General features: G+C 46.6%; 1 protein-coding gene and 1 pseudogene across 1 annotated transcript; one reads left to right on the top strand and one right to left on the bottom strand.

The window, feature by feature from the left end:
• The first annotated feature begins 3,005 nt into the window (after positions 1-3,005).
• On the top strand, positions 3,006-3,125 carry LOC136662083 (5S ribosomal RNA; annotated as a pseudogene).
• A 1,407-nt stretch (positions 3,126-4,532) lies between these two features.
• RABAC1 (Rab acceptor 1) lies at positions 4,533-13,937 on the bottom strand. The gene is made up of 6 exons (XM_066638707.1): positions 13,872-13,937; positions 9,786-9,903; positions 9,059-9,271; positions 8,521-8,618; positions 6,373-6,474; positions 4,533-4,984 (listed from the first exon to the last, which is right to left on the bottom strand). Exons 2-6 carry the CDS (start codon positions 9,863-9,865, stop codon positions 4,896-4,898), a joined length of 582 nt encoding a protein of 193 aa, XP_066494804.1. The 5' UTR covers positions 9,866-9,903; positions 13,872-13,937; the 3' UTR covers positions 4,533-4,895.
• Between the last annotated feature and the right edge of the window lie 22 nt (positions 13,938-13,959).

Here is a 13,959-nt window from a genome sequence, read left to right as displayed (position 1 = left end):
TGGGGAGTGCTTGAGAACACAGGGGAAAGAACCCAGCAAGAATAATAAGCACCAGGATTTGGGGGCCTCCTCCTTCCCCACAGCTTCCCTCCCCCCTTACTCTGATTCCAGCTAGATGTGTAAATGAAATCTAGGAGACCTGAGTTTTTCTCTTGTGCATGTACAGAATTGCTATTATAGGACCAAGACTGCAGCTTATTCCCACCCCACCCCCTCTAACTGTGTGTGCATATGGGAGGGGATGTAGGTCGAGGTCCCGACCCAACAGAACCTACTGAGGGGGAGGGGGATGTTCCTGGCTGTGTTCCTACTGGTGCTTCATGCCACCCCCTCCCCTCGGCCAGCCATTTTCTGTGCTCCTAGTTGATCACCCAGTGTAGAGCAGAGACCTCAGCCATAACCCCCTGCCTAAGGCAGCATTTGTCCTTCCTCATCAGTTCTGGGAAGGGAGGAGAGGGGGCTCACTGTCTCTTGATTGGGTGAGATGGCTTCACCTCCGTGTTTCCCCCCACATAACCCTTTATTTTTTTGTGTGTTTGGGGGAGCGGAAGGGGGACAGGAGAAGCCCACAATGGGAGAGGTGTATCCTGTCCTGTCCCATTTCCTCTTCCCACTTCGGGATCGTGTTGTCGTGTGAACCAACCAAAACAAGGAGAAAAAAAATTTAACAAATAAAAACCAGAAGTGGAATATTTAATATGAGAGATGTGGCCGTCTCATTACATGCATCTGTGTCCATCTGTTGTATATCTTGTGTTGTTAGAAAGGCATAAGATGCCATCTACCTAGTCCACAGAACAGGGCAGAAGACTGAGGTGGTAAAGTTTTGGTTTGTCTGAATTCAGATTGCATGTGGACAGGTATCTGCATGCATCTTATTTTTTAGTGCTTCTCCTCATTAACAAAAACTCCTTCCTAAAATTAATTCAGTACATCAGAGAGGGAGAAAGGTTTAGAACTGGACTCCAAAATAGTAGTTAAGAGAGGTGTTGTAAAATGGTGACTCAGGAGGCAGAGCCAATTACCTACTATATCCCCACAAGTCCCACCTACACCTGGTCTAACAGCCCGATTTGTTTTTCTCATTTTTATTCCGCCCTTCTAAGAAGCTCAGGGCAGTGTACGCAGTCCTGCCCTCCTTTTGTGTTCACAGCAACTACCTGGGAGGTACGGGAGGCGCAGAGAAAGTGACTGGTCCAAGGTCACCCAAGAAGCTTCATAGCTGAATGGGGATTTGAACCTGGATCTTCAGGGGTGCGGGGGGAGGGTGTTGCTTTTTGTTGCAATTTTCAAATAGCCAATCTACTGCAAATAATTTTGCAATATACCTTCTGCTCACACACCCCCCCCCGGTACAAAAATGACTTTGCATAGAGGAAAAATGAATCTTGTATGCAGCAGATTAAGGAGGGATGGATCTGCCTCCCCCCCACTGGGGTTAAGCATTGACAATAAGCTATTGGCAAAAAAACAAAATTCAGCTTGTTTTTAAAATTTATCTACATATGCAATGAGCAATGATCAGTGATATGTGCTCTCTCTCTCAATTAAATGTACACATCATCCAATAGCAGAAGCACCAACAGTAGTTGTGTTGGCAATGGAGTAGCGACCAGCGGAGCAGAATTTAGAACTTAGTGCAAGACAGAATGGATTTGTTGGTCTGTGTTGGCCACAAGAGGGAGCCAAACAACCTCGCCTAGCACTGCGGCAGGCAAGCTGAGGCTGGTGGGTGGGGGGGGAGGAGGAAGAGGAGGAGGGGTGACACAGAGCGTTGACCTAGGATGCCCCTGCACACCAGCCACTCTTCCCATGTTCCTTACTAGAGCTCTGACTTTCTTTCCCATCCCCTCCCAGTCTGGCACTGTCCTCTACCTCAAAAGATGCCGCTTGCTGCAGCTAATTTAATCCGATTGCTTTTTCCATCTGGCTCCCATGGGGTGGGAGGGAGAAGAGGAGGAGGAGGAGGTCATTGCCATGGCAACTAAAGGATGGAGAGAGGAGGATATTGCCATGGTGACAAAGCAGTTGAAGTTGCTGACGGCTGAAGGGTGGGGAAGCCAATTGTCTCCTAGAGAACCACAAGGAGGGCCACATGGCACTTGCTTTCCTACTTAGGCTCCACATCAAGTAGGGACTTTTGGGTTGCTCCACATTTTTGTGTTTCCAACTTTCTCACTGCCCTCTGCTCCTGTACTTTTAACAGGAGCCCAGCAGGGAGAAACTTAGCAAGTGAAGCTTTTCCTGCCAGGAAAATAAAGCAGCAGAGACACTTCACCCCTGCATGAGTTTGGCACACAAGTGTGTGCTGTTAAAGGCACAGGAGAAGTGTGGGCAAAAACTGGCATTCCTGCTTCTCCCACTACCACCTGATTGGATGAGTGGTCCATGTGTGCATCATGCACACGACCTTGTTTTTTCTGAATTATAAGATGTTACATTCCAAGCCCACCCTTCTTCCAAGCAATTCAGAGTAACATACATTGTTCTTCCCCCCCCCCCATCCGAGTTTCCACTTTTATTTTCACAATGAACAGGTTAGGTGGATTTTCAGGTCAGCAGCAACTGGCCCCAGTGAGCTTCAGGGCTAAGTGGGGTCCAGAAGAGCCTCCAATCCAGCCCCTTGGTTGCTCCTTGTCCAATGCAGACAATCTGGCCCTCAGCCTTTCTGCTGCCCATGAGCGCATATGGATGCTACTTCACTTCCACACACAGGTTTGGGTGTGTGTGTGTGGGGGAGGGGGAAACATAATACAGAGCTTTGATCTAGGATGGCCCCCACATGAATGGCAAATGACCAACCATGCTGAACTTAGCATGAACATTCATGTGTTCTGTCTGCGTACACCAGGTCTAAAAGAAGTGGCTGTAAACAAGATGAACAGCAAGACTGGAAAATGTATCCTACTTTTCTCCCCAAAACTTACCCAGTTCAAAAACAAGTGCTATAAAAAGGGAGGGGGGAATGTGTTAGAAAAAAAAACACAATGCAGCTGTTTTTACAGAGCTACAATCAAAGCTACCCTGCACATGCCTGATCTTGTCTGATCTTGGAAGCTAAGCAGGGTCAGGCCTGGTTAGTAATTGGATGGGAGACCGCCTGGGAATACCGGGTGCTGTAGGCTTATACCATAGTCTTTTGAGACTGAAGGTTGCCAACCAATCAAAGCTATGATGGCAATGATAACAAATATGAATTATAAATGTCCAGATTTCATTGAGATCCTTTGGCCAAAAAGTGTGTTGTCCACACTGTCTACCACACTGGCTCTCAAAGAAAGGATCTAGCAGGAAAAGATAGAGAAAACTTCTCTCTATCCTAGACCGTGGAGAGCCACACCAGTCAGAATACATCATACTGATATGGATAGACCGCTGGTCTGACTCAGCTTCATTTATTATTGGATTTTCTGTCTCTGGCACTGACAGGACAGCTCTGTCCACAGTGAAAGAAATCCAATTATCTTGACTGCCTGACTAGATCCAACAAAACATCCACAAATGAGATGATCTGTTCTGCTTGAGGCAAATATACATACTTAACAGTAGCTTATTTGCTCACAAGAGTTTGGTAATTTTTTATTTCTGCTAAACTAGTGGTTCTCAAACTTTTTAGAGGCCTTAAAGCAATGTGGCCCAACCTGGGGGTTGTGACCTCCCAGGGCAACCGGCAACACTGAACAAATTCCCCTGAAGGGAAGTGGCAACCAGTGATGACAGCAGTACGGAGATGACACTTCTAGGTTTGAGCTGCTGCCATTGAAGTAAAAAAAAAAAGGAGGTTAGCTTTACCTGGTGGCAGTGGCTGGAGATGCTGCAAGACACAGGTTCCTGCTGCCACCAGATAAGTCCAAAAGACCCTATTTTTTAAACTCTGGTGGCGTGAACCCAGAAGTGCCGTCGCTGCCGAGTTGCCACCCCCTGTAACAGCTCCACAAAGATGTAGTGGTTTCCCAACCTTTATACCATACTTTTATACCATAGTCTTTCGAGACTGAGGGTTGCCTACAATCTTCCCAACCTTTGAGTAAACATTGGGAACCACTGCCCTAGAGGCTGTTACCTGATTTATAAATACCAAGGGGTTAGCTATAATGGTGATTGGGCAGAAGTGCTCTTTCCCCCCCCCCCACAAGTAGCAGTTTGTTTAACCCTTGATGCACACAGCCTAATCTACCCTGTCAGTTTCACAAACCAGCAAAAATTGCATCATGACCTATAGTTTGGGACCCACTGACTGCTGTGGGGAGCCCTGCTGCAGGTCGCGCTGGGGTTCCCGCACCCCCTGGAGACTGCAGGGACTTGGGTAAGTATACCCAAGCCCCTGCAGCCCCCTTGAGCGGCGCGATCCTGGGGATCTCGCCACTGCCTCCTCCCTGCCTCCAGGTTGCCCCTGCCCCTTAAGGGGGCAGGGGCCAGGGCCCATTTTGAAAACGCCCCAGTTTGAAAAGCCCTGCTCTAGTGGTTAGGGCTGGCATAACCGTGTGTGACCTCTCAGGCAGCACATATTAAACACTCAAGGCACATCCCAGTTAACACTTCTGTTTCTTTAATGTTACTGACAAGAGAAAAAGGGAGGCTGAGCTCAGGTGTTTGTAAGTTTGGTTGATGTGTGAAGAGCATTGGCGTTTAAATAACTTCATGGAGAAGGCCCTAAACAGGAAGGTCACAGGGAACTAGGAACATGGAAGCTGAAAATCATCTTGAAAGGACAGGAAAGCAATGACCTGTATGGCCCCCCAAAACAAGGCTCTGGGGGAACCCAGTGGAGGAAAATGGTAGCTCGAATGAAATGGCAGCAGTATATACAGAGGCCTGTGCAGCAGGGACACTAGGACACAGAAAAAATGACAGCCCTCCGGGAATGCAGAGGCCAGATGATTCTTGCTGGTCCCTCACACAGGTTCCATCTGCAGCTCATCAGTGTTCACGGGTTCCAGCTCGTGCAAAGCTGCGTGTGAACCAATTACCACCAAAGTGGCACCTGTAGGGGGCAACACAGGGAACGCATTAAACGAGCATGGCTCTCCATGGAAGGTCCTTCCCCAGTAATGGCAGTGTTGTCCCACCACCCTCTCTCTATGACCCAAACCATTCTTTCTACAGATATTAGGGACGTTCACGGGGAAGAGATGGAGCCACAGTAGCAAAGGGCAGGTTCATACAGTGGGACAAAGACCATGAGCTGCTTTAACTTTGGTTCAGTTTCCCAGGCAGGCAGAAGTCAGGTGAGGTGGAGGACCCAAAGAGAAGTGTAGGCCCTGTTTGTCTTTTAACCCCATCATATGTCTTGCTGTGCAATGCAAAAAGGAATCTGGACTGCATGCTAAGGCTCTTTGACCAGTGCTGGTGGAACAGCTGAACAGCCACTAGAGTGGCGAGTGACGGCAGTAAGCACCAGTAGAACCAGCTATCCATTTTTGAAAAACCTGGACATAAAAACAGGCATAGGGAGCACCAGGCTCAGTAAACCTGAACAGACAACAGGACAATGATAACTAATCATCAAGACTTTGGAGATTCCACAATGGCACAACTGCTTCTTTGAAATGCACGTTTCCAGCCCTTACACAATCTCAGAAGTCAGGAGGTGCTGAATCTTTGAATTAACCCATTTCTGCCCAGCCCACAGGTGTACACACTTGGTCCCTTTTGTGCATGTACAACATTGGGCAGAAATGGCTTAAAGAGCAGAGTCTTTTGCCCTTCACAGTATCTTTGCCCTCTCCATGAGGAGTACAGAAGACACTATAAACAGTATACAGCATACACAGACGTTATATACACTATGCAAAGTGACACAATTGGCATATTGTATGCAGGTTACAGAATTTTGATTTTGTCAGTGCAGAATTTAGAATTTAGATTTAGTTTATATTTTTAGCAGAGGGTTCTATCTGACTTGTACTGGGGGAAATGCAAGTACCACAAAGACTGAAGAAATCGGCAAGCACACATGTGAACACACATGAAAATATGAGCCAAGCAGAAAGAACACGTCTCCTAAATAGCTCTCCTACAGAAACACTTAAAAGCTTTGCTCTGTGCGAATACACCTAAAGAACTGCAGCCCCAAGGGGAAAAAAAAACAGGTTGCTCTTATCCAGATGTGAAGGAAGAAGAAGGAACACAGGAAGCCAGCTCCTCATTCAGAGGAAGACCACTGGTTTTTCTAGGAGTGTTGTCAACAGTGCCAGTGTCAGCAGCTCTGCAAGGCTTCAGATGAGAATTCTTCTCAGATCTACCTACAGATGATGCTGTTGAAATCTGGACATTCTGCATGCAGGACAGATGATCTTTCACTGAGCTGCAGCCTCTCCCTGAAAGTTTGTGCCTTACAGCTGGAGAGAGGTTTACCTGCTAATTACTCACCCAGCACCCAGAAGACAGCTGAGCCAGCTCCTGCCAGCCAGAAGAAGGGAAAAGAGACTCCTCCAGCTAGGCCATATTGATGGGCTGTACTAAGCTCCCGTCCTAAAGAAAACAAGATTGAGTGAGAAAACAGGAGATCTGCACAAGGATCTATTTTCTCCCTTGAGGCAATGTTAAGAGTCTCGTATGCCTTGCTAAGGAGACCACAGACTTGAGGCCAAGTTTTACCCAATTTGTTCAAATAAGCATGAGAAATTCAGCTTTCTATAGCCAGTGATTTTCAGCATTTCTCGTCTCATGGCACACTGACAAGGTACTAAAATTGTCAAGGCACACCATCAGTTTTTGGACAATTGACAAGGCACACCTTGCCATTGGTGGGGGGCTCATATCCCCAATGGTCCCTCCACCAAATAAATAATAAATAAATGACCCTCCACCAAACTGCCGCGACACACCTGGGGAATATTCGTGGCACACAAGTGTGCCACGGCACAGTGGTTGAAAATGGCTGGCCTAGAAATTGTCACGTCAGACTTGGGGCCTAGCTTGACGTGGGCAATGAACTGAGCAGTTCCTGTTGGTACACCACCATCTGGTGGCCTCTCTGGCAATTGCAACCGCCAAATACAGCTTCATTGGTGCAAGGAAGATTTATTATGGGGTGTTGTCCAAAATCCATTATATGGTTTTGAAGAGGGAGAGACAATATTGGAGAAACAATTAAGATCAGATGAGCAGGTAATATCTAAAATATATAAATTGCTTTTGAAGTTTGAAACAGAAGATGAACAGGTTAAAGAATGCATGATCCAGTGGGTAAAAAATGTGGGCTATGAACTTTCAATGGACAGATGGGAGAAATTATGGATAAAACAGACAAAATTTACTTTGAATGTTAGCATTAAGGAAAATATATATAAGATGATCTGTCGTTGGTATGTGACACCAAGTAAATTAGCTAAAATGTATGAAACTATGTCCAATAGTTGTTGGAAATGTAAGAAACAAGAGGGAACATTTTATCACATGTGGTGGACGTGTTCAAAAGTTTAAAAATATTGGTCACAAATTCATGCACAGATACAGTTGATCTTAAAAACAAATATACAATTGAAGCCAGAAGTATTTTTATTAGGTATGACAGATGAGTATGTGGAAAGAAAAAATGAAGTTTTATTTTTGTATATGATAAGCGCTGCCAGAATACTTTATGCTCAAAATTGGAAGACTATGAATATACCTTCGGTGGAGGAATGGTGGATAAGACTTATGGATTATGCGGAGATGGATAAATTAACAATTTTGCTTAGGGAGAATTCAACAGAAACCTTTTTGAAGAATTGGAGTCCAGTTATTGATTTTTTGAATCAGAGAGAGGATGGGGATTTGAGGTATTTTGGATTTGAAGATTGATTTTGAAGTATTAGTGGTATAGATTAACATTTGTTAATGTTTGGACTGTATGTATTTGGATTATAAGTATGGGAAGGTTTTGGCTTCGCTCATGTATTTGTTTTTCTATTTTATGTTTATTATAGTTAAATAAATAAATAAATGACAAAAAAAATCCATGGAAAGGACTGATATAGACACCACCTCATCCAGGAGGCACCCAGATCACATGGTTGAAAGTTACAACCCTCGTTTAGATTGCATCGAAAACTCCATGTCTTCTCTAGGTTACAAGATGTCAACTTGGCCCACTCTCCAGAATCAGGCAGTTTTCTCATTCCTTTCCTATGATAAGCTATGCGCCATCTTCCACATTACCAGCTTGCTCATTTTGACATGGTTTTTACTTAGGTTTACCCTCAAAACTGACATCCTCAACCTTTCATAGCTCAACTGCCCTCAACATTTCTGCTGGGTCATATGGGAGATTTTCTTTTTAAAAGTTGCCTTTTAACTTACAAAGTATGCAGTATGCAAGTATGTAACTTACAAAGTAACTTACGAGTATGCAGAAACTGCAACCTTATCTGGCCCCACTTCACTTCCAACCTGATACGCATGTGACCACCCCAGTACATTATTTGAGGAAATTATTATTGTGTCAGTGGTTGTGCCATTATAAAATCAACATTCAGATGATCTATTGGCATCAATTGCCCCTATGCCCCCATACCTGCCTCCACCATCGCTTACCAAACACAACAAGCTGAGAGTGCTGGGTCTTTAGGTAGATGATGTAACAGGCCCCAAAGAAGACAGCGAGCGCAATCAAGAGGAGAGGGGATGTGATGCTACCAGAACAGAACAAAAAGAAAGAGTGGGGAATGTCAATCCAATTCAACTCATAACTCACAGATTTCCAGGCAAGACAGAAAGGCAGTGGGTCCCGGGACACTGCAAAATATATAACCACTGACGTATTGCACGTTTAAGATATACTTGAAATCACTCAGTCATTTGCTGACCATGTCTTATTCAAGAGGTTTTCTTCAGTGGCTCTTTCACAGCAAAATATTCAAAAGCTAAAAGAGACGAGCAGTAGCCCCAACAGTTACATCTGTACAATTTCATAATGCTGGTGGAGGGATTCAGTGTCTGATTGCTCCTCTACTCTTGAAACAGACATGTGCCAAAGATCACTGTGAATACTCAGTGATCAACTTCCTCCATGCAGAGTAGGAAGATGCTGCCCAACCTCAGCCCTCCCTCTCTCCCCCAAATCCACACTCACAGGCAATAGACAATAAGACCCAGAAAGACAAAGACGTAGTTGCTCTGGAAGTATTCCACGTTGCGCACAAGTCTCTTACACAGTTCCCCAAAGTTTCGAGGCTTCCCAAAGCGCCGCTGGTCCAGAAAATTGGCCCAGGGCCGGATGGTGGCACGGCGCTGCTCCAACCACTCCTTAGCAGGGCCTTGAGGCAAGAGAGCTGGTATGTTGATCCTGGAAGAGGGTGGAGAAGGAGGGACACACAGAGAATGCATTAGAAATGGAATAAGACTGGGTTTCCCCAAAGTGCGGGTTGTGACCAAAATCAGAGCAATTCCAGAAGCACTGGGAGGTCCAGGAGGCTTCTTCGGGGTCTTGCTGGGTTGATGATCCACTTTATTGGCCTCTGCAGGCCTCAGAATGGGCTGCAGAAGCATCCAGAACCAACTTCTGTTCAAACTGGAAATTGCATCCAAAAACCAGAAGTGACTTCTGTTTGACCAGAATTCGCGCCTGGATGCTCCTGCAGTGGCATTCTTCACAGAATATTTGACAATATTTGATCACTGTCAAAACAACAGAAAGTCAATTGACCTGTCAGTTGAGTTGTTGATTGATTGGTGTGCCAATGGTAGCCCTTCCCAAAAGCACCACACTTTTCAAACCTCACTAATCCCTTACAGAGGCCCCAACCCACCTCCCAAAGCCCTCGTCATGGCACTCCCAGCCTCAATCCCATGCTACTTACTTGGTCCCCAAAACCGTGTCTGCTGTTTCCATTTCATCAGCTGGGTTGAAAAGATGCTCTGGCCCGCTTTTACTAGCCATTGTACTTGTACTAGCCAATTTCAGATAAGACAGAGGGGCTACACCGAAGAGGAAGAAAGGTGGAATAGTTAGGCACAATTCTGGGTAGTTGTCAAAACAGTTAGGCACAATATTGGGCGGTTTTTGCCACTGGAAATGCAAAAAGGCCCAGAAATATGCCAACAACACTTCCTCGACTTGGAAAACAGAACCAAAGGACTATTTCATACCTAATCAGAAGCAAACCTGCGCACCCAACAGACACATGCAGCCAATCATGACCAACCATGCAGCATTGGTATGATCCACCTATTGCAAAATATTAACACCATGGCACTGCACAAGTAGGCCATGCCAGCGGGGAAATCTGTGCCACCCTGCCAGCACTGCAAGCCATCAGCAAAGGCAAGTATAGTGCCAACTGGCACAGGGGCAGCGGGAGGATGGCAGGGAGATGGTTTTTTGGGGTGGGGGCTGGAGGAATGGGGGTGGATCAGGTCTGGGAGGGGGGTGAGATCATTGGGGCAGGCTTCTGCTGCATCTTAACTCCCTTCCTGAGCCTTGCAGTATTAAAACAGGCTTCTCAGATTTGCACCAACTAAGTAGGTGGCACTGATCTGAGAAGCCCCACAAGGCAGGCTGGGGCTTTACCTGGCATAAGGAGAAAAATATCCCCTTACCCTGAGTAGATCTCCAGCCGCTTCCTAACCTGCACTGTAGACCTGCAGATTCTTCCTAACCAGGCCATATGGCATGGCTGCACCAATGCAGGTGCAGAATACACTGAAAATGTAACGTGTAAAATTGCTACCATAACATGCCTTATGTATATGGGAATCTCACAGTAGCACAGAAAAAGAGATACAGTGGTACCTCGCATAACGAATGCCCCGCACAGCGAAAAACTCGCAGAACGAAAGCATTTTGCGAAGTTTGGTAACTCGCACAACAAATTTTTATGACCCGTGCTTCGCAAGACGAATTTTTTGTTTTGTTTTGTTTTGGTTTGACTTAAGGGGGGGATCTTCATGCCAGTTTATGATCCCGTTCACCCTAGTAAGGGGAGGATCTTCATGTCAGTTTATGATCCCGTTCACCCTAGTAAGGGGAGGATCTTCATGTCAGTTTATGATCCCGTTCACCCTAGTAAGGGGAGGATCTTTATGTAAGTAAGTCCCATTGTGCTTGCTCCCAGGAAAGTGTGCACAGGATTACAGCCTTCAAACTCCCCACTCAGCATCCCCCCCCCTCGCTCATTCACCCTCTCACTGCCCCATTTCCTTCACGTTTCCCCCCATGATCACGGCAAAAGCAAGCAATTGAGTGCAGCTGCTCTGTCCTCCCCAGCTTACAGCACAATCCTGTGCGTGTCTCCTCAGAAGTAAGTCCCATTGTGCTTACTCCCAGGAAAGTGTGCACAGGATTACACTCAGCATTTCCCCCCCCCCGTTTTTGAAATCCTCTGTACAGTATGTATGCCTTTAAAGAGCACTTAATAAACACTTTGTAAACCAAATTTGACTTTGTTCTGACTTTTCTTGCCCATAGGAACGCATTAATTAAATTTCAATGCATTCCTATGGGAAAACGCGCTTCGCAAAATGAAAAATTCGCATAACGAAAGGACTCGCGGAACGGATTAATTTCGTTATGTGAGGCACCATTGTACTTTCCACCCAGTGAAAATCTCAATAAATTTATTCAATAGAAAAATCCCACATATTTCATTTTATAGGAGAGATGTCTAGAGAGTCCTAGCTTGCAACTGACTTATAAAATTCCTGGCAGAAATATTTCCACCCAAAGCTCTGGAAACACATACATTCTAATCTAGACCAAATGTCACAAACAAGTGCCAAGAGGAACTGGGCGAGTTCCTGGTGTTACCAGTCTCCGGTTTGTTCAGAATAGGCTCATGACACAACAGCATGGTGGCTATAATCTTACAGCAACATTATTTGCTTATGTTAATTATGATTTTTAAGGCATGAACTGCCTAAAGGCCTCTACTACATACCGGGAGGTGCTGGGGGGATCTGGGTGCAAACGCCAGCTTGCGCAGGCAGTTCACAAAGTGGCTTCAGGCATGTGCCTTAATTCTTAACCCAAGTTCTCTCCCAGCGTTGTTGTGAAGGCACTCCAAGACCTCCTGATGGTCAAGGTGGCATGTCAAATTATTATTAAGAATACTTATATACAGTACTGCTTTTCAACACAAAAATTCACAAAGTGGTTGACAGACAAAATCAGATAATGGCTCCCTGTTGAAAAAGGGCTCACAATCTACAAAAAATGCAAAAGAAACACCAGCAAACAGACTAGAAAATACTGTGCTGAGCTGGAGTGAAGATAGACAGTTACTCTCCCCTTGCTAAAGATAAGAGGAGCAAAATATGAATGCTGCCCCCCCCTTACCTGATGACATGTCAGCCTCTCCCACTCCCTGAACTGGAAAAGGAAAAGGGGGGATGGAGCAAATAATGAAGAGGAGAGGAGAGTGGAGGGCTACAGCAGTGTTCTTCAACCAGTGGGTTGCGACCCCAGTGGGGTCACAAAGACTCATTTGAGAGGTCAATCTTTCCAAGCCTGTGCGAGAGAGGGCTTGGATCCAGTCCAATCATGGTACTACCTTATCAACACTGAGTTCTTGATACAATCCTGCACAGCCTCTTCTTGCTGTATTGCCTTGCAGCTTCTAACGCTGGCCTTGCTCAGGCCGCCTCATACGGTTGTTACGAAGACACAAAAGGTAGGGGGAAATGGGGCTGATGGGGGCAGGGGATGGGCAAATTGGTCCCAGGAGTAGTGACAGGATTAGTGGTGGATCCCCAGTCTCAAACTTTATTTGTTATTGGGGTCATGGCATGAAAAAGGTTGACCACTGGGCTAGGACAGTGTTTCTCAAGGTTTGTCCTCCACTGTACCACTTCACATGATGCGCCTTTTCAAAGTACCGCCATAAGTACCATCATCACCAATTACTTCTGGGTTGGGAGGCCAGATGAAAACTACCAACACCAGTAAGAGGCTCAGAGTGGACAAGAAGGCTTTTTCTAGTGTGGAAGAGCAAACATTGGAGCTCTAACCCACCGAGCCGCCTACCGCTGTTTGTTGTGTCACACTCCTGATCTCACTGCCAGGCGACAGCTTTCCAGGGGCTCAGCGAGTACCACCAGACAACACCTCAAGTACCACTGGTGGTACCTGTACCACTGGTTGAGAAACAGTGGGTTGGAGCATCAGACCACCCCCTCTTCCTTTTCCAATCCAGGCAAGTGGGTGGATGGAGGAGAGCACCCCTCCCACCCAGGTGCTACCTGAGGCAATTTCCTCAGTTGGCCACATGGATGGGCCAACCCTGACTGTTGGAAACAGGATGCTAGATCCTGGAGCCATGCTGTGAACATAAGAACATAAGAAGAGCCCTGCTGGATCAGGCCAAAAACAGCTTCCTGAATCTCCCAGTGGCCACCAGATGCCTCAGGGAGTACACAAGACCACACTAAACCTGCACCTTGGTGCCCTCCCTTGCATCTGGCATTCTGGGGTAGCCTACACCTAAAACCAGGAGGTTGCACACACCTATCACAGCTTGTGATGGACCTTTCTTCCAGAAATCAGTCCAATCCCCCTTTTAAACGCATCTAGACCAGATGCCATCGCCACATCCTGTGGCAAGGAGTTCCACAGTTTAATGACAGGCTGAGTAAAGAAATATTTTCTTTTGTCTGTCCCAGCTCTCCCAACACCCAGTTTTAGTGGCCCCTGGTTCTGGGTGCCACCACACAGCCCATAGGGACGCCCCCCATCCCCAGCACTGCTTGCAGGGGGGGGCCTTTCCTACCAAAGCTCAGCCAGCAATGGGGGCACCTCCCATATCCATCAGTTCCTGGTTCACTTGGGCAGGGAGGAAGGAGCCTGAAGGGGAGCCTCCTGGCCCCTGGGCAGAGGCCACCCAGAGGATGCTGCAGACCAGCCTCCCTCTGCCCTGCACTCCAGGTTGCCCTGGCAACAGAATCTCACTCACCTGCTCCCTGCAGAACCCGGTCCAGCTCCTCACCGGAACCCCTGTGACTGCGTGGCAAGGGAGGGGGGAGGATCACGGATGTTTACTC

The sequence above is a fragment of the Tiliqua scincoides genome, chromosome 10 (genome assembly GCF_035046505.1).
Source record: "Tiliqua scincoides isolate rTilSci1 chromosome 10, rTilSci1.hap2, whole genome shotgun sequence".
Classification (NCBI taxonomy): Eukaryota; Metazoa; Chordata; class Lepidosauria; order Squamata; family Scincidae; genus Tiliqua; species Tiliqua scincoides.
The sequence above is the reverse complement of the archived record's forward strand: the minus strand, read 5'-3'. Positions and strand labels throughout refer to the sequence as shown.

Coding starts and splice junctions, on each gene's coding strand:
- RABAC1 (XM_066638707.1), bottom strand. CDS start 9,865: ATGGCTAGTAAAAGCGGGCCAGAGCATCTTTTCAACCCAGCTGATGAA. Junction 9,272..9,785: donor GACACGGTTTTGGGGACCAA/GTAAGTAGCATG, acceptor ACCCTCTTCCAG/GATCAACATACCAGCTCTCT. Junction 6,475..8,520: donor CTCTCAGCTTGTTGTGTTTG/GTAAGCGATGGT, acceptor TGTTTTCTTTAG/GACGGGAGCTTAGTACAGCC.